The sequence below is a fragment of the Erpetoichthys calabaricus genome, chromosome 13 (genome assembly GCF_900747795.2).
Source record: "Erpetoichthys calabaricus chromosome 13, fErpCal1.3, whole genome shotgun sequence".
Classification (NCBI taxonomy): domain Eukaryota; kingdom Metazoa; phylum Chordata; class Cladistia; order Polypteriformes; family Polypteridae; genus Erpetoichthys; species Erpetoichthys calabaricus.
The window spans coordinates 80,148,089-80,166,895 of NC_041406.2; the positions used below are offsets into that span (position 1 = coordinate 80,148,089).

The window sequence follows — 18,807 nt, forward strand, 5'->3', positions numbered from 1 at the left end:
AAAGTAATTTAGTCCATCTTTCTTGCTCATTCACTTGTTCTTTTCATATATGAAGATTTATACTGTATGTACACTCTATACATGCACTTGTACATCTCCTTTATAATTGCACTAATTTTGTAGCTGTTTAAAATGTATGTTGTTTTAACTTATGGTTTTAGTATGTGATGTTGTATTATGTTATACAGTTAGGTCCATAAATATTTGGACAGACAACTTTTTTCTAATTTTGGTCCTGTACATTACCACAATGAATTTTAAATGAAACAACTCAGATGCAGTTGAAGTGCAGACTTTCAGCTTTAATTCAGTGGGGTGAACAAAATGATTGCATAAAAATGTGAGGCAACTAAAGCATTTTTAACACAATCCCTTCATTTCAGGGACTCAAAAGTAATTGGACAATTAACTCAAAGGCTATTTCATGGGCAGGTGTGGGCAAGTCCATCGTTATGTCATTATCAATTGAGCAGATAAAAGTTCTGGAGTTGATTTGAGATGTGGTGCTTGCATGTGGAAGATTTTGCTGTGAACAGACAACATGCGGTCAAAGGAGCTCTCCATGCAGGTGAAAGAAGCCATCCCTAAGCTGTGAAAACAGAAAAAAACCATCCGAGAAATTGCTACAATATTACGAGTGGCAAAATCTACAGTTTGGTACATCCTGAGAAAGAAAGCAAGCACTGGTGAACTCAGCAACGCAAAAAGACCTGGATGTCCACGGAAGACAACAGTGGTGGATGATCGCAGAATCCTTTCCATGGTGAAGAGAAACCCCTTCACAACAGCCAACCAAGTGAACAACACTCTCCAGGGGGAGGCGTATCGATATCCAAGTCTACCATAAAGAGAAGACTGCATGAAAGTAAATACAGAGGGTGCACTGCAAGGTGCAAGCCACTCATAAGCCTCAAGAATAGAAAAGCTAGATTGGACTTTGCTAAAGAACATCTAAAAAAGCTAGCACAGTTCTGGAAAAACATTCTTTGGACTGATGAAACCAAGATCAACCTCTACCAGAATGATGGCAAGAAAAAGGTATGGAGAAGGCATGGAACAGCTCATTATCCAAAGCATACCACATCATCTGTAAAACACGGTGGAGGTAGTGTGATGGCTTGGGCGTGCATGGCTGCCAGTGGCACCGGGACACTAGTGTTTATTGATGACGTGACACAGGACAGAAGCAGCCAAATGAATTCTGAGGTGTTCAGAGACATACTGTCTGCTCAAATCCAGCTAAATGCAGTCAAATTGATTGGGCGGCGTTTCATGATACAGATGGACAATGACCCAAAACATACAGCCAAAGCAAATCAGGAGTTTATTAAAGCAAAGAAGTGGAAAATTCTTGAATGGCCAAGTCAGTCACCTGATCTTAACCCAATTGAGCATGCATTTCACTTATTGAAGACTAAACTTCAGACAGAAAGGCCCACAAACAAACAGCAACTAAAAGCCGCTGCAGTAAAGGCCTGGCAGAGCATTAAAAAGGAGGAAACCCAGCATCTGGTGATGTCCATGAGTTCAAGACTTCAGGCTGTCATTGCCAGCAAAGGGTTTTCAACCAAGTATTAGAAGTGAACATTTTATTTCCAGTTATTTAACTTGTCCAATTACTTTTGAGTCTCTGAAATGAAGGGATTGTGTTAAAAAAATGCTTTAGTTGCCTCACATTTTTATGCCATTGTTTTGTTCACCCCATTGAATTAAAGCTGAAAGTCTGCACTTCAACTGCATCTGAGTTGTTTCATTTAAAATTCATTGTGGTAATGTACAGAACCAAAATTAGAAAAAAGTTGTCTCTGTCCAAATATTTATGGACCTAACTGTAAACAGGTACAAAGCTACCAAGTTAAATTCCTGGACATTAAGTACTGGAAAATAAAAATTATTCTGTTTTCTGATCCACCTTGTTCTCATGTGGTGCACAACTAAAGAAGTCTGCAGACCTAAATGCTTATACCCACAATGTCCATAGTGGGTTAAACATGGTACAGATGTATATTTCTGACATCTTTTAGGTTCACCGATGCCCTAAAGACTAAAAGTAAATAGCAATAAATATACAGTAACCAGCTTCTGCCAACCTTCTGTTGGATAAGCAGTTTTAGAAGATGGATGGCTGGATTGCTAATTTTTAGAACTCTCGTCAATCCTATCCTGATGTTAGTGGAATGTTCTAGGTTGACAACAACAGGACTAATAACCAGAAATCAACACAACTGAGCAGTTATGGCTCCCGAAACAGTATTTTCTGCATTCATCATCAAAACACCAAATGATTGAATTTCTAATGGCATTATGGTGTTGCATCCCTCTAATACAGTTTTAAGACACTTGTTGACTCCATAACAAGGTACATTGAATCTGCTTTTGCAGCATGTGATGATTTAATATCAAATTAACACATTTTATGAAGGTGTTCCATGTATTGTGTGTTACCTGTGCATTTCATGAGTTAAAAGATTTAAGCAGTTTTAATACACTTTTGTGCATATCGCATAATAATGTTGTTAGATAAATACAGTATTTTGTTTGTACTATTTAAGCATTTTCTTTTTTTTTTCTTTGTGATAAATTAATTAGGTAGTCATGGGGTAAGAAAGATTTATAGCAATCAAGGACACGTCAGTGCTGAAGTGTTCATATTTAGAATGCTTTGGTAAACAGGAGTTCTGTGAGTTAAATCATCCCTGAATTGTTTCTCTTGAATCTGTTGTAAAATATCAATTAAACTTAAAACAATACCTCCACTGTACTTCAGGCTATACTGATTGAGGCATTGTTGTGATCAATATTATATGTTGTACAAGTAAAATGGCAGACTCTGTGGTAGGTTAAATTCATACCCACTGATCATTAGAGTGGGACTTTGTTGAAAAGATTACAGTAACAGTGTAAAAAGATCTTCTGGATATGCCATATCACAAATGAGTCAAGATAAGGAGCTCCATTTCAAATCCTTAGTATGTATTAATTTAGGAAAAGCACTTACCAGAAACTATACTGCAGTCATAGGCCCCATATCCTGGAAAGCACACACATCCCCATTCGGCACATTCTCCATTCCCATTACAAAGGTTTGGACATTTCAGTAATGACAAAATGCTGTTATACTCCTTTGAGTGGCTCTGCTCTATAAGCTTTCTTTCACATTCATTCTCTAGAAGGGGCAATCCTGCTGTTGACCAGCTGATGTCATCTTTCAGTTGAATATCTAGAATGCACATGTCTATCACATCCATTACTCTTTTACCAAGAAGGACTCCACATCCCTTGCCTATGCTTGAATTGGCTACTGTATGTTGGCACAATTCAGCTACTTTTGATTCTGTCAATCCTGAAGGAGTTGGCCAAGAAGGCACAGTGTCAAAGGCAGAATTAGGTGTGTGGTCCTCAGGGAAGAAATAACTGAAGCCTTCTAGGTCTGTCTGGCTGAGACTTTGATAGGGAAAGCTTGAAACATATTCATAATAATTCTGCCTTCTTCGGCGATTGTTAGGCTGCCACTTATTCTGCAGATCACCATGTTTATATATATCAGTGACAGCACTTCTGCTGGGAGAACCTCTTTCCATTGTAATATATTTATGTCGCCTAGCAAACAGATTACTGTGTCCTGATGATGTTTCTTCTAAATTGGTTTGATTATTTTTATGAAATACTCTTGAAAGGGGAGAAGAAAAGGAATCTAATCCCGTCCCAGCCTCTCGTCGATGCAATTCCCTGAAATGTTCAGTTGGATTTATGTATTCGGCAGTTATGTCCAAAACTGGAATTAAAGTTGAAAGTCTTACATTTGCATTGTTTAAACAGACTGGTGAAACCCCTGCATTTGCAGGAAAATTAAACTTGTTTGATGGAGAATGTGTCTTCAGTGTTTTACAGTTACAATAGTGCTTTTTCAGGAATGTACTTTTAAATGATGGTGAATGATCAAATAAACTATTTCCTGCAGCCACCCTAGAAGAAAGACATAAAAGATATTTTATTAAACAATCTGTCATTAAATTCTGTGTTGCATTATATTGGATGTTGTGCAAAAAACATAAAATCTTACATTTATAAGAACTCCCGTATTAACTTAACATAGGCAATTGGAGAATCTGTGCACAGAATATAATCTCAGTCCTAAGGGAGGAATATTTCAATACTCTTTATAAGTAAATTCTGTCCATTCATGCAAACACTTAGTCTGAGAACTTACAAGTGAACAATAAAAGGCATAGAAACCATATATTGTTTTAGCAAGGTTAGCTAGTTTATGATGCAAGGTAATGAATTCTTTTTTGAAGAAGACCTATTCTCTGGTTAGTCCTGTGGTACTGTACCAAAAGATATCTTAAAGACACTGGCTGTAAAGGCTGTCGAGGGTTAAACCCTACTTTGTGCCCGGCTGTCACATTAGCACCTTGTAACCATGTATAGGCTGCTGTGTAGAGACCAAAGAAGGAGACACGTATGGTACACTTTGTAATGTACAAATTTTAGTTTTTTATTTAGAAATCTGCATTTATCCATTTAAGTTAAAACACGTTTAAAACATGTTTTCATGTTTAGCAAAATTTAGCCAAAATATTGTGCCAATAAATATTAGGCCTTCATCAATGGAATAGGAAGCTGTTGAAGATGATGCTACTACAGTAAATATGAACTCTGTGCATTCAGGTTGTATTAGTCATTTACTCCATCCTGAAAATGAATCATAAAATGAGTAGTTATGCCCAAAACACCTGTGTGTACTTCATCCGTAAGTATAGTATATTACATGTGAGAAATCCTATACTTCAGAAATGTTGGTCCGACCTTTTTAAAGCTATAATGATCTTCTTGACATTAATTACCATGGAGTGAGATACTCTTAGAGATGTTTCTATCCTCAGTTTAAAAATTAGAAACTCCTGGTTGCATTAATAATGGTGCAGTGCCTCATGGATTCAATTTCCTGGGTTCAGTTCACATGCCTCACTCATGTGAAGTGAGTGAACCAACAGAAGACCAACTAAGTCAGGGCCTCAAACTCCAACTAATTTCACTCCAACAAGTTTCTTAATTAGGCACTGAGTGTTGTCGTTTATTAAACCCGTTTTTTAATTCCATGGCTTGTTGCTGCTCTCTTTGTGCAATAGCACACATTTCCGAAATTGTTGCTTTTCTCTTTTCTAAGGGCACTGTTAAAATGTTTTGAGGACCTGAGTGAATCAACATTCCTGAGACCTTCATCTTTCTTAATTTTCAGATACTGTATGATTGACACCGTTTGCTGGTCATGTTCTGGCTTATTTTGTATCTCATTATTGTTTGGCAACTAATTAAGGAAAAAGAAACAAGGGGGTTGAGTCTTCAAGAGTAAGTCAATTAAAAGTAATTCAAAAGAAGTTAATTAGCAGCAAAAGCAGGTCACTAATTAAGAAAAAGGCTACAATGAATACCAGCAGCCACTGTGGTCCACCAGGACCAGAGCTAGGGACCCACTCTAAACTATGTCATATTTATTGCTAGGATTTTTAATAATAACCTGGTTTTTCCTCCAAAATGCTAATTTTCAATGTCATCTAAACTGAGGTAAAAATCTATTTTTGCCATGTAATTAATGATGTCAATGACAATGACACATTCTTAAAAAAAAAAGGTCTTAAAATGTTGATAGCATAAAAATATAAAAAGAAAGTCTACTGTCAGCCTAAGACTGAAATATCAGTCATTTGATTATCTAGATTTCATCAGGGGACCTATATGGTACAGGTATATAAGGGGTTTTGTATTCCAAATGTGTATTTAATTGCTACTACTCAAGATTTTGTGTCATTTTAGCAACATATCCATTAAATGATAGAAATGAATAATAAAACAAAGGAAGTTTGTAAATATGTATACTCTACCTCCATTCCTCAATAAAAGCAGATGAATTTTGAAGTACAGAATGGCCGTCTGCACCACGGAAGTCATTTTCTATATTTTGATCAAATGTTCCACACAAGCCTTCAGTATGCTGATGATCCAAGCTAGGAGCTCGGACAGTTAAACTCATCCCCCACTCATTTACATCAGCTCGAACAAAAGCTCCTGATGAAAATGTAACCTTCAAAAGAAGAATAAAGAACTGCTAATAAAGAAAATCAATTTTAGTTTGTTTCAAAGAAAGATCCTTCACAGAAAAAATATAAAAGTGGCAAGATTATGGTAAATTGAAGCAAAACGTTAGAATTTATAATTCAAGAAAGGGAAGTTATTCGAGATGTTTCAATTTTTAACAACTATTAAAATATTTGCACTTTCAAAATTTGACTTTATAAATCCATGGCCTGTTTTTAGAATATTTTACACCAAATACATGTACAGAATGTACTGTATATTCTTGGTACCACAAAGGAAAACTAATGCATGCTATCCCACTTTTATTCTCTACCTCACATCAAATTACCCCAGTACTTTCCATGCTTTTGAGACATGTTTCAAATATTTTTTTCATAACTTTTAAAAGTTTTGATTGCTTTAATCACCTTCAGTTTTTCTAAACATACTTTTTTCATTACACATTTACGTTTTGTACATGAAAAGCCCTGAATTTACACACGTCTATTTAGGTTCTTATTTTGTCCTGATTAATTGTATGTTTTTCTTGTAAAGATAATTGTATAATCATCATATTACTACTAAGTCAAAAACATTAACCAAGATTTTACAGGACAGGCAAATTATCAGAATGCTGCCTCTGTAAAAACAGGATTTGTTATATTTATTATATCTGTTTGGCCCTGTACTCAAAGATCAAAAAGTGATTTAATGACAGCTTAATGGCTGAGAAATTACTTATATGAATTAAAATAAGGCAACTTGATAGTGTTTATAAAAAATTATAAGTAGACAACAGAATAATAAAATAGTGGCTCAAACTCCCATCTCTGTTCTAATTTACTTACCGTGACTTTTCTTCCTTGGTATGATTCTGTTATGATGATATTTTTACTACTAGAATCTTTGTTCTTTATTGCTAAGTGTGGTTTTGTCTCACGTAGTTGACCATTACACATGTCAAATGAAATCATATCTTCATCTTCTTTAGCAACAAAGCCACAGATGCATGAAGCTAAGTAATTGTGGCTTCCACAGTCCCACTGGCGAACATGCACTTCAAACTCCCGGCCCGTACTTTTATATAATACAAATGTTCCAGTTTTGTAATTATCATATTTTCTGTAGAAAAGGAAAAAGTAGAGATTATCTATATATATAATTCACTAAGTCCATGGCAAGCAAGACGCACGCAAGACAGTCCCACCCGCCAACAATTCACTAAACAGCCGACCATGGTGCGAGAGCGAAAGCATTTGCCAAGAATGTGTTCATTAATCATGAATGAAAGTTGGAGGTTCGAAGAAGATCACATACCGTCGTAGTTCCGACCATACACGATGCTGACTGGCAATCTGGCGGCGTTATTCCCATCACCCGCCAGGCAGGCAACCGGGTAACCAAAGTCTTTGGGTTCCGGGGGGAGTATGGTTGCAAAGCTGAAACTGAAAGGAATTGATGGAAGGGTACCAACAGGTGTGGAGCCTGTGGCTTAATTTGACTCAACACGGGAAACCTCACCCGGCCCGAACGTGGCTCACAGGTGTATGTGAACTGTAGGGTATGGTTGCAAAGCTGAAACTTAAAGGAATTGACGGAAGGGCACCACCAGGTGTGGAGCCTTTGGCTTAATTGGACTCAACACGGGAAATCTCACCCGGCCCGAACATGGCTCACAGGTGCATGCGACTGAGGCGGTGTGTGGAAAATGAACAGTCAACGTGACTCACAAGTGCATGTGGACTGTACACAGATGAAAGCAATTCAGGTGAGGAGTTGGGGGCGGACACATGAGCAGGCAGTGCGTACTGAACGATGACTAAGAGATGACTTAAGAAATCAGCAGACTAGAATGGCGGAGGCGGAATGGGCATCAGGCGATCGAACTTGCCTATCTAGAGGATGTAAATGTCCTAACATGGGTACCGTAGGTGAACCTGTGGAAGGGTCGTTATCGGTTGTGCCGACCCGTCGTTGGACGGTTAGGACCTGAAACCTCTCAGGCCCGCTTCCCCGCCCTCTCTCCAGAGTTCCATCTTTGCATTCACTTACAGTCGTATCCTCAAACCAACCCCATTTGGACAACTGTGTCTTTCAGGAAGTGTTCACCCATCAATACATAATTATGCGCCGTATGCTACGCCGCGGGTTGGCTAGTGAAATAAAAACTGTAATTACTGTACAATACGCTCATACCTTTTGGTAAGACTCTTGTAGAAAAACAATATTTTATTAATAACAATTAATTAATAATAATTTCAATAGCAAATATCATTATCATAAGCCTTAATTGTCAATGAACCATTATGCTTAGAGTCTGCAGTCACCTGATTACAGTGTCTCTCCAAATATAACACATACTGTATGCTAAATTATTTTGAACCTTCTCAAGTTGGTTTGCAGAGTTAAAGAATTTTAAACAGTTAATTGTAGTACTAGGGTGTTGTACCGTGTTAGCCATTATGAATGTAGAGAAAAGCCAAGCAAAATGACACCTTTTATTGGCTAACTAGAAAGATTACAATATGCAAGCTTTCAAGGCAACTCAGGCCCCTTCTTCTTGATTACATCTTGCCTGAAGAAGGGGCCTGAGTTGCCTCGAAAGCTTGCATATTGTAATCTTTCTAGTTAGCCAATAAAAGGTGTCATTTTGCTTGGCTTTTCTCTACAAACAGTTAATTGAAAATGCAATTGATTGTAAGAGCATTTTGTCTTTCATGAATTGTGAAACTTTAAAATCCTTTATGAACTGAAAAAAACAAACAGAAATGCAAGTCACACTTTGATCCTTAAGGACAGTGTCTGAAACAGCATTTATGCTATTCAGAAAGGAAAATGTTCAGCTTTTTATATTTCATATTTAATATAATTTCTTAAGTGTAATCAAGGCAAAAAGGAATTCTGGAGTCTTTACACAAAGAGTATATATTGTATTTACTCAAGCATTAAGTTACTTATGTAGCTACAAATCATTGTATCATCTTGTATTATATACTTTTAAAAAACAATGATGTTTATTTTAAGTTTACAGCTGTAAGTAGATATAGAGAAACATTCAAAACACAACACAAAAACAGTGAGTATACATTACCTCCCATCAAATGTAATAATATGAGGGTCTGTGAATAAATAGCAATATGCAAAAGGTGCATCTTTAACTGTAATCTGCCAAAAGAAAGAAAGAAAAGCATGATCAAACACTTGCCATGCTCCTAAAAATAACACTGTACTGTTAAATATGTCACATTTAGTCGGTTTAAAATGTATTGTTCTGATAAACATGAGTGTTTAATTAATTATTTTCACAGTTGCATTTAAAAATTCCCTTGAATTTTGACATCTTGCATCAAACAACACTGAAAGGCACTTTAAAACATTACAATTATTTACATGTTTTCATTACAACTAGCAGATTAATTGGCTAGCTTCATCTTACAATTTCCAATCCAATTTGTTATTCTACTAGCAATTAATGCAGTGTCAGAGCCAGTGTGTGGGGTGAGGTGATGAGGCAATTTTCATGCAAAAGTATATGGTTTTTTAACATTACAAAAAAGTTATATTAATAAATGGCAATTAAGTATGAATCTTGAGAATTATAGATGCATTCACTTCCTTTTTCCTATACTGTCTTTAAAAATTGTGAAAAATATTTTCATTATAAAAATTTTATTCCATATAATTTTCACAGCTTCACTGCACTGCAAATCAAAACGACACAAGAACATTTTGGGGGATACATAATATCAGTGCATAATATTGACTTTCAGTTTTCTGATTTTCAGATACCATATAGTATATGTACTTGTCATGCCATTTGTAGAAGCACCAACTTTATGTGAACGTCTTTTGTCTTTAACAATATAATTTGTTCTCCTTTGGTACAGGTTCTAGTGTTTACACTTATCCCCACGGGACAGACTTATAAAACTGGCATATGCACAAAAAAGGCCCAAAATGCACGTATACAACTTTCCACACAAAAGTCAATATTTATAAAAGAAAACTTGACCAGAGAACCTGCTTATATTTACAGCGGTTTTGACTCATCTGGAGGCAGCATTTCAGAGAAACAGGGAAATGACAGCATCCTTGATCAAGTAGGGAAATGCAGCCAAACCACCTAAGTAAAGAGTCATGCATGTAATTATTCATATCTGCAAGCTGTTATTATAATGTGTGTTGACGTGACAAACATTAAACTTCAAAAGTGATTAATATAATGTACAGACTCTGTTGTAGTTGGTTTTTAAGAGAGCCAATGCTAGGTATTTGCACTGAATAACTTACTTGGGTTTTTTTGTCAGTTTATATCAGCTACCTCTTACTTTTTAGGATTAGAAACCAAAGCAATCTCTTTTTTCAATTATTGCATTAAGTAAAAACACAGGCTTGTTTGGGTCTACTTGAAGAGTATGGAAGTGATCATATATGATGAGAATGAGTTTTTAGGGAGTTTTTTCTCCATGATGATGAGTAGCTAATAAGCCAATTTAGGCTTCCAAGAGCCATTCTATTAGAACAATGTGCTAAGTTGGCCCTAGCCTTAGAAAGATAGACTGCCCTAAATTTGGCTCTACCTGTTCATATCCAAGTTTTAAAAACAGTTGTGTTTATGACAATAACCAACTATGAGATGGAACTGACAGACAGTCAAGCTTCAGTTCCATCATTCCTGCTGTGCTAGAAGCCATACACCAATTGGCAAGGCACAACATTCAGTTTACTTGTAGCCTGAGTGTACAGGTCAACATAAAACTTCAATTTACACCAGTATCTGGTTTTCCTCACATAATATTACATATTGCAATAAGAAAATTAATCTGTTCTTGTTAACTATAAGCAGTTTCATTCCATTAACACACAAGTCATCTCTGATTCCAGGATGAGACTGACCAATGTCAGGACTACTGTGGCATAATGCTGCATAATAAGGCATCTCCGATTACAGACGCAATTTGCAGGCAGAAATCAGAAAATGTAGACCTGCTTTTTCCTCCTCCTGTTGCGTCCACTTTGTCGCCTGATGTTGAACTGCATTCGTGGCAGCAGTATGGCAGCATATTGGCATTCAAGTTTTTGCTTTTCTTGGTGACACACGCACTTAGGCCACCAAATAAAGATGTTTTGTGTGCCTCTAATTTAGAGACAAGAACTTCTGTCTTGCAGAACATTAGGTCATCTGGGAGGCTGCTCTACCAGCCAATGAACATTAACAGCATCATGATTGCATATGTATGAGGTTGATTAGCATGCTCCATGTATGGTTGTTTCAGGGTGGCAACCAGGCAGGGCTCAAGGTGCATTCATGTATGCACATTTACAAGGTGATTTGCGATTTATAAAAGTAAATCGCTTACAAATGTGTGTATGCCAGATTGTATGCTGTTATTTGGTGTAAGCATACTTTCACAGTTGAACCCACACAAAGTTTCATAAATGAGACACCAGTTTCTTACTCATCACTTATAACATAGTGGTGGATTACTTCTCCTTGAAAGTTCTACAGTGGTAAATAGATAAGCTGGCTCAGTCAAAACCTTAATTGGCAAGTCTAAGTTCTAACAATTGAGGAGAAAGAATGAAGCTAGAACTCTGCTATTTGAAATGTTATGATGAGACAGTATTAGGAAGTGTGAGAAATATCAGAATTTAAGAGTAGTGTCGATTAAAGTGTTTCTTTCAGTACTGATGGCAAACAAGCTGAGGTTATGGTTTTTAATGAACCCTGTAAACATGGAAGAGGACAAAAATTGAAACGAAAGGTAAATATAAGATTTTCTACAATTTATTACAAAAACTCATAGAAGTGGAGCATTTATTTTGGCATGGAAAAATGAAGCTGGCATATAACAAAGTGGCACTAAATACTCTTCCATTAAAATTTTTAAAAAATTCTTTCACATTTTGCTTTCACAAAAGGCAGTTATTCCAATTGTTGTATGCTAACAAATGTAAAGGCTTAACTGACTTCAAATGCCACTCTACCTAAGGCTTTCTGGGTGTGGGGTGCAAATGCTAAATTGCTAACACTCAAGAAATTAGACAACCTATTCTTTATCTTTTAAGGAGGGAAGTTTTCACTACAAAACAGAAAATGATTTTGTTTGGTAATTCTGAAAGTTAAAGTGATGATGCAAGATCAAATGCAGATGTTGCATAAATAAATTATTTATTAGCTGGTAAACTTGAGGGTAGTTTAAGCTACCAGAGAGAAAAGGGAATAGAGTTCTTTACTTATAAGGACAAATCTGTTCTTAGTTGAAGAAGGTCTGCAGGTTAAGATATTGCATGTTATGTATTGAGTGTGGCTTCCCCCCTTGCCTACTATTTACACTTGACATCACCTATCTGTGCCTGTTGCTATGCAATACTATGCACCTGCCACCTGATAGGATAGGCAGGAAGAACAAACAAAGGGATCTTGGAGACATTCTACTAGCACAACGTACTTTCTGCCTTTGTGCTCTAGTGTTTGTAGGGTGTTGTTTTTGTGGAATTTTGTAATATATATTTTAATTTTCTGTTACTTTTTGCTACTATTTTTGTTACAGTTTTGTTTTTGTTAATTATTTCATTATCATTTACTTTCCTCTTTTACTTTCTTTATTTAGTTTAATTACTGTATGTCCACTCTGTTTCTTGTTAATTGTCTTACTATATTTTTTATAGAGGTGGAGTTGCCATGCTCCAGTGTTCAATAATCTCAACAAACTAATTTATGTTTATTTTGTTCATTTTATACGTTAATTTTGTTGACTATTTATTTTCTATATGTCAAAGTATATTCTGCTATTTTTCTTCTGTTTTGGGGGTAGCTCCCCATCACTGCAAAGGACTGCCCTCAGACCTATAAAGGCTAAGGAAATCCCATAATCCCTTGCAGTTCATTGTAAATATACTTGTGGTGGTGGAGAGTTCTTCTGTTTCTGTTGTGATTTATTGGATTTGTGTGACTTTTCACTCTGCTTTTTGACCATTCTTTGAATTTTATATTGGGACTTTGCTCACTCTTGGGATTGTCTATTTTGAAGGTATTGTCTTCTGCGTTTTTTTTTTTTTTGTGCTCTTCAACACTTCACTGTTTTCTGAATATTTCTTATAATAAATGTTTTCCTGACTAGCCATGGTTTGATGGTTTCCACCCCTATAGTGGGCTTTTAAGGTAATTTTGGGACTCTTTGTGCTTGAGAACTCCTTTGCTCATCACAGGGGTTAGACCCCTAATTAGATTACAATCTCCTTTGTTCTGGCTGTGTCATGATTCTCTGCAATATTTGAAACATTTCTTATGTATTTAAAGAGGTATTTAATGTAATATTTTATTATTAACGCAGTGTATAATGTAGTTTACAATACTTAGGTGTTTATGAGTCGTGTGACTTAGGGGTATAATGTAACGGCAGCCATGACATAAAAGATGGCTGCATACAGCTCACACAGTACAAGTTTTTATTGTACCTTAAAGAAAAAAAAAGGCTTGTCCTGAAAAGGACAATTGCAGATGGACCTGGAGATGAAACTGCCCAAAAGAGATAAGGCAATTGAATATGCAGAGAATAGGAAAAAGGTTATAAGAGGTGGTCAGAATTCTGTTATATCAAAACCAAAAAATGGGAGCCAAAAATCTTAGTCTAGAAGAGTTAGGAAATGTCCAAAACAACAGCTCTAAATCAAAACTCAAAAAGCAAATAAGCCGCTTGGAGTCACAAGCATTTGGTAAATCGTAACACTTGAATGCTGTATGCTCTCAGTGAATAAACAGTTTAACAGAGTTGCCAAGGTTTTGAATATTTATTTTTATTTTCTCAATAAATGTCTGCATATATGGTAACATGAAATCTCTGATGGTTTTAGTGCTGAAAATGAACTTTAACAAAACAAAATAGTATATACCATAGAGAAAGAAAGAGAAAAGACAATAGGCAGTGACAGTAAGTGTTGCTGGCACACCTATCAGTTCTAAAGTGAAATTCAGCATAATGAAGTGACCGTGCCATGAAGGCACAGCTCCAGATTGCAGGATGCTCAAAGATTCTGTAAACGGCAGAGACACCAACAACAAAATACAGTGAAGGTGGGGAAATTCTCGAACAACATTTAAGCCACACACTTCTAATTGCTTGTTGGCATAAATTTTACAAAATAAATAATTGCTCTCAGAGTTAAATAATTTCTGTGATACATGCATGCTGACAGGCTATGACTGATTGGCATACCGTTCACTGTTAGTTCTTGTTTGCTTGCTTTGAATAAACGGAAGGACAGATACATTCATCGTCAAGCATTCCACATGGTCATGTGAAAAATGAGGTAAGCTGTAATCTCATTTAATGTAGTTAGTGAGCATTCAAAAATATTTGAAGAGACACAAAAGCATGTAGTGTGGATGTTTTGAGAAAACAGAGTTTCATATAAGCATGCTGTTTTTGAGATTTTAAATTAGAACAGAAAAAACTCAGTATTTTAAATTAGGCCCGATTAGGAAGCATTAACATAATCAATCCTGTAGTAGAAAATGCTTATAACAGTCTAGTGCTAACCTTGGTGCCTTGTGGAGAGTAGCCATTCCATAAGAAGTTATCACTAACAATGGGTAGCACCTCAATTTCTGATATTTTATCAGAATCCATAATAAAATTGGTAACTCCTGTGAAATATGTAGTCGCAGAAGCACATATTCCTTTATAACATGGAGTATGTTGTAATTCCACTTGACAAGAAGAGAGAACAAGATCTGGTCTCAGATTGTCTAAACATAAAGAAATAAGGAAACAAAGCAAAATGAGATTTTTTTTCTGATTAAATTCAGTCCAAATGCTCTAACTTATAGGTAGGGAAAATGAAGGTGGAATAAATTAATTATATATAAGCAATTCAAAATTAATTGTTATTAAATGCACTGAAATAGGCATTTTATGCTACTTTCTTTGACAGACTAACCCAATTTTAATAAAACCTTTGATTTACCTTCATTTAGTGTGTGCAGTTGTAAAGTGATCTTGCAGTCCTCTTTAGGTTGTCCAGATGAAGAGCAAGGAATGGGTATTGTACTCTTAATGTGTAATTTATGTTCTTTACCATCTTCTGATATAGAAACAGTTTCTGGGTGAAGCTACATTTTGGAAATATGAAAGACACTTAATTGATTTATGAACAATTTGATCTCATCAGGCAAGGTAAAAGCAACAAAATGTAAATAAAATTTGTATTTTGGAAAATAAAAATTATAAGAAATATATAATTGAACAACAAAAACTTAATTTATTACTAAAAGGTTACAGTTCTCAAATGAGTTGCTTTCTATTGTTTAAAGGTTTTTGACATACCTTAATGCCAGCAAAAAATTCTTTGCTTTCAGCTGTAGGTCCTTGAATATCAGGAGAATCCAAGAAAAAGCTGGATATTTTGCAGTAGATCTAAATGTTTTAAACATTTTTATAATTAAACCAAATTTATTTTGTACTAATCAAACAGACTTTTACTCATTAAAATAGAATAAATGCAAAACATTTATTTTTAGATGACTTGCTAATATTTTTCATCAATAAAATAAGAATTGTGGGGCAATATAATGGATAAGTGGATAGTGGTATTGACAGGGTTTTTGCAGCAAATATGTTGTGTACGCCAGATATTTTCCTAGAATTTTGTTGTGCAACTGCCTTAGACATCATTTTTTTTCCCAGCTTTGAGGCCAAAGTGACATCGCAGAGCTGTAGAAGCTATGCACAGAACTTGCCTGCGTGTTGTAAAAGCAATGCCCGATCTGCTTTGTTCATGTGTGATGTCAGGATGTCAGCCATTGCAGCCTGCATGCATTAAAAATAAAATAAACCTTCAGTATTTTCATTTCAACGGTACATTAGCTGATCATAATACAAATATTATGAGTACTGCCACTTGATATACATTTAAATAGCTCTTTTCTAACCCTTCTCAAAGTACAATAAGGAACAAGGGAAGATTAGAAGGCCAGAGTGACCATGCCATAATGGACTTGTGAAATGCCTTACTCTTTTCAAAAGATGCCCATGGATCTTTTATGATGACAGACAGTCAGGACCATAGTTTTTCATCCCATCCAATTGGTGCTAATTTTTAATGTACAATGTCCCCATCATGGTACTGGGATCCACACGCAGACCACCAGGTAAACACCCCCTGATAGACTAACCAACACATCTTCCATTAGAAACCCAAGCTTTTCCTATATTAGTGTTTCCCAACTGCCAGTGCACAGGCTGTCATCAGTCAGAAAAGTCTGTTAAATCCAGCTTGGTTGATATATTAACACTGTTATTCTGTACTGCTGTTCCATGAAAAGGTGGCAAGTTATTATCATCAATTTGCAGAGCTCTGCTGTTAATATATCTGGAAGCAACCTGCTCACTATTCAAATGCGATTGCGATTGTTGCTGCTAGAAACTGGGTAACAGGGTAGCACCTCCACAAAAATCCCCATCTTGGGCTTTCTGTGGTGGACAAATTCTCCGTAACAATACACTAAGAGATTTTTAAACCTAAACTGTTCCACTTATGAAAAAGTTCAAAAACCACTGTTCTAGATGGTTTCTCATCCAAGTACTGGGAGAGCCCTCACATACTTAGCTTCAGGTGGACTCCAGTTCTGAAGTGCAGGTGACATTGCTGCTGGCCACACACAAAGTATTATTAGTACTTGTGCAATATTTTTTGAGCAAGATAACTTTGCTAATATTTTAATTTTCATTACATTTTCATAAAATATGCATGCCTGTTTTGTAGGTTCATCTTTTATCCTTAGGTCTACAATGCTACTTAACCTCTCTGCCACTACTGAACTAACATGTGCATCAGTGAGAATAAAAGAAGGTAGTCACGGGTGGGACTTGGCTGCAATGTCACTTGGTTGCAAGGGCAATAAATTCAGATGAACAATCTAAAACAACAATGTTTCTTAAACATAAGACTTAAGTTATTCAGTCTTATGTACTGCTTGTGTTCAAGGGTTAAAGCTTAGATATAGTCATAATAATAATAAACAGTTTATTTTTTTATAATTTATTATAACTTTTTGTTAAAAAATTGTATAATTAAGGGGCACTCCTTATGATAGTTGTATAGAAAGTGTAATGATTGAGCAATTTACCTTGTCTCCAAGTCGAAGATTTATTCCATCTAGCTCAATGAAAGAAAAGCTTTGTACTGTTGTCTCTTGCTTCAGTTCTTCTTTAGTTCCATCAGAAGAGAGTCGAGTCCAAGACACAACATGTCCAAGAGAACTATTTGTGACAGGACTATCAAAAGAGCATTTTAAAGTAACAGTGCTGCCAGTCAGCTCAGCCACTACTTCTGGTGTTGTTGGCGAGGGTGGATATTTAGCTGAGAGAAAAAAAAATGAAAAAAATAAGCAAATAAAATACTTCTTTAATTCCTTGTACAATTAATACATTGTTTGAATGTGTTATTTAAAGATAAGTTTCAAAGTTTAAATATCATGAGGCATCATATTTTATGACAATATTCAAATGCACTATATGGAAAACTGTTCCTAACTTGATTTTAATTACTGCGTAATATGAATACATTTTTCAATACCTTTACAAGTTCCACCGACGTCTGTTTCAGCCGGGCCACAGAGGTCTTGCTTTATGTCTGAAACAACTTAAAGACATATTACCATTAACTTAAACAACCTCTGTTTTTCGTTATAGGAATAAACTTTCATTGTCCACATTTTTTGAATGGTACAGAAGCATATTACAGCCACATAGAAGAAAAAAAAATAGGGACACAGTGAAGGGAAAAAAGTGATTAAAATTAAAATTTCCACTTTAATCCCATAGTTTATTTTGTCATTAAAGTAGAATGTCATAAACTTCATCTTAAAATCGATGTTTAGTTTACTAGAGTTTCTCAAAACACATTATAGCTAAAGTAGCACGTTAAATTCTTTGTATTTTAAGTGCTCCCTGATCCAGTTGTTATGTGCCTCTTAAATGGACTTCATCTTGTGCTGAGAGGAGCTGCAGGCAGCAATCATCACACAGAATATATTAACTTCATGATATTACTGCTCTCTAAACATTTACAATCCTAAGATTTATATTTGATGTCATTTTCATGATGAAATGCAATAAAACATGTATATTACATTTTACAAATTAAATTGTTAACTTCATTTAAGTAATATATATTATTAATAATTAAACATGTGGGGCCATGGTAGCATGGTGGTAGTGCTGCTGCCTCTCAGTAAGGGGGTCACGTCCTGGGTGTTCCCAGCCTGGAGTTTCTATTTTTTCCTGGCGGGTTTCCTTGCCGTGCTTCAGTTTCCTTCTAAAGACATGTAGGTTAGGGGATTTGGTGATGCTTAATTGACCATAGTGTATATCTGTGCTCGTATTCACCTTGTGATGAGTTGGTGTCCCTTCTTCTTCTTCTTTTGGCTGCTTTCGTTAGGGGTTGCCACAGTGGATCATTTTGTTCCACATCTTCTGTCCTCTGCATCTTGCTCTGTCACACCCATCAACTGCATGTCTTCTCTTACCACATCCATAAAACTTCTCTTAGGCCTTCCTCTTTTCCTCTTGCCTGGCAGCTCTATTCTTAGCATCCTTTTCCCAATATACCCAGCATCTCTCCTCCTCACATGTCCAGACCAACGCAATCTTGCCTCTATGACTTTGTGTCCCAACCGTCCAACTTGAGCTAACCCTCTATTGTACTCATTTCTAATCCTGTCCG

The 18,807-nt window shown here is 35.9% G+C and overlaps 1 protein-coding gene across 1 annotated transcript in view; it reads right to left on the bottom strand.

Moving 5' to 3' along the window:
• The window catches only part of vwde (von Willebrand factor D and EGF domains), a 114,194-nt gene that overhangs the window by 55,692 nt on the left and 39,695 nt on the right, over positions 1–18,807 (bottom strand). Inside the window, 9 exon segments of the mRNA XM_028817157.2 lie at positions 2,999–3,966; positions 5,886–6,085; positions 6,927–7,200; positions 9,170–9,243; positions 14,622–14,830; positions 15,049–15,193; positions 15,408–15,497; positions 17,210–17,442; positions 17,659–17,724. Of these exon segments, the coding sequence (XP_028672990.1) occupies positions 2,999–3,966; positions 5,886–6,085; positions 6,927–7,200; positions 9,170–9,243; positions 14,622–14,830; positions 15,049–15,193; positions 15,408–15,497; positions 17,210–17,442; positions 17,659–17,724 (2,259 nt within the window).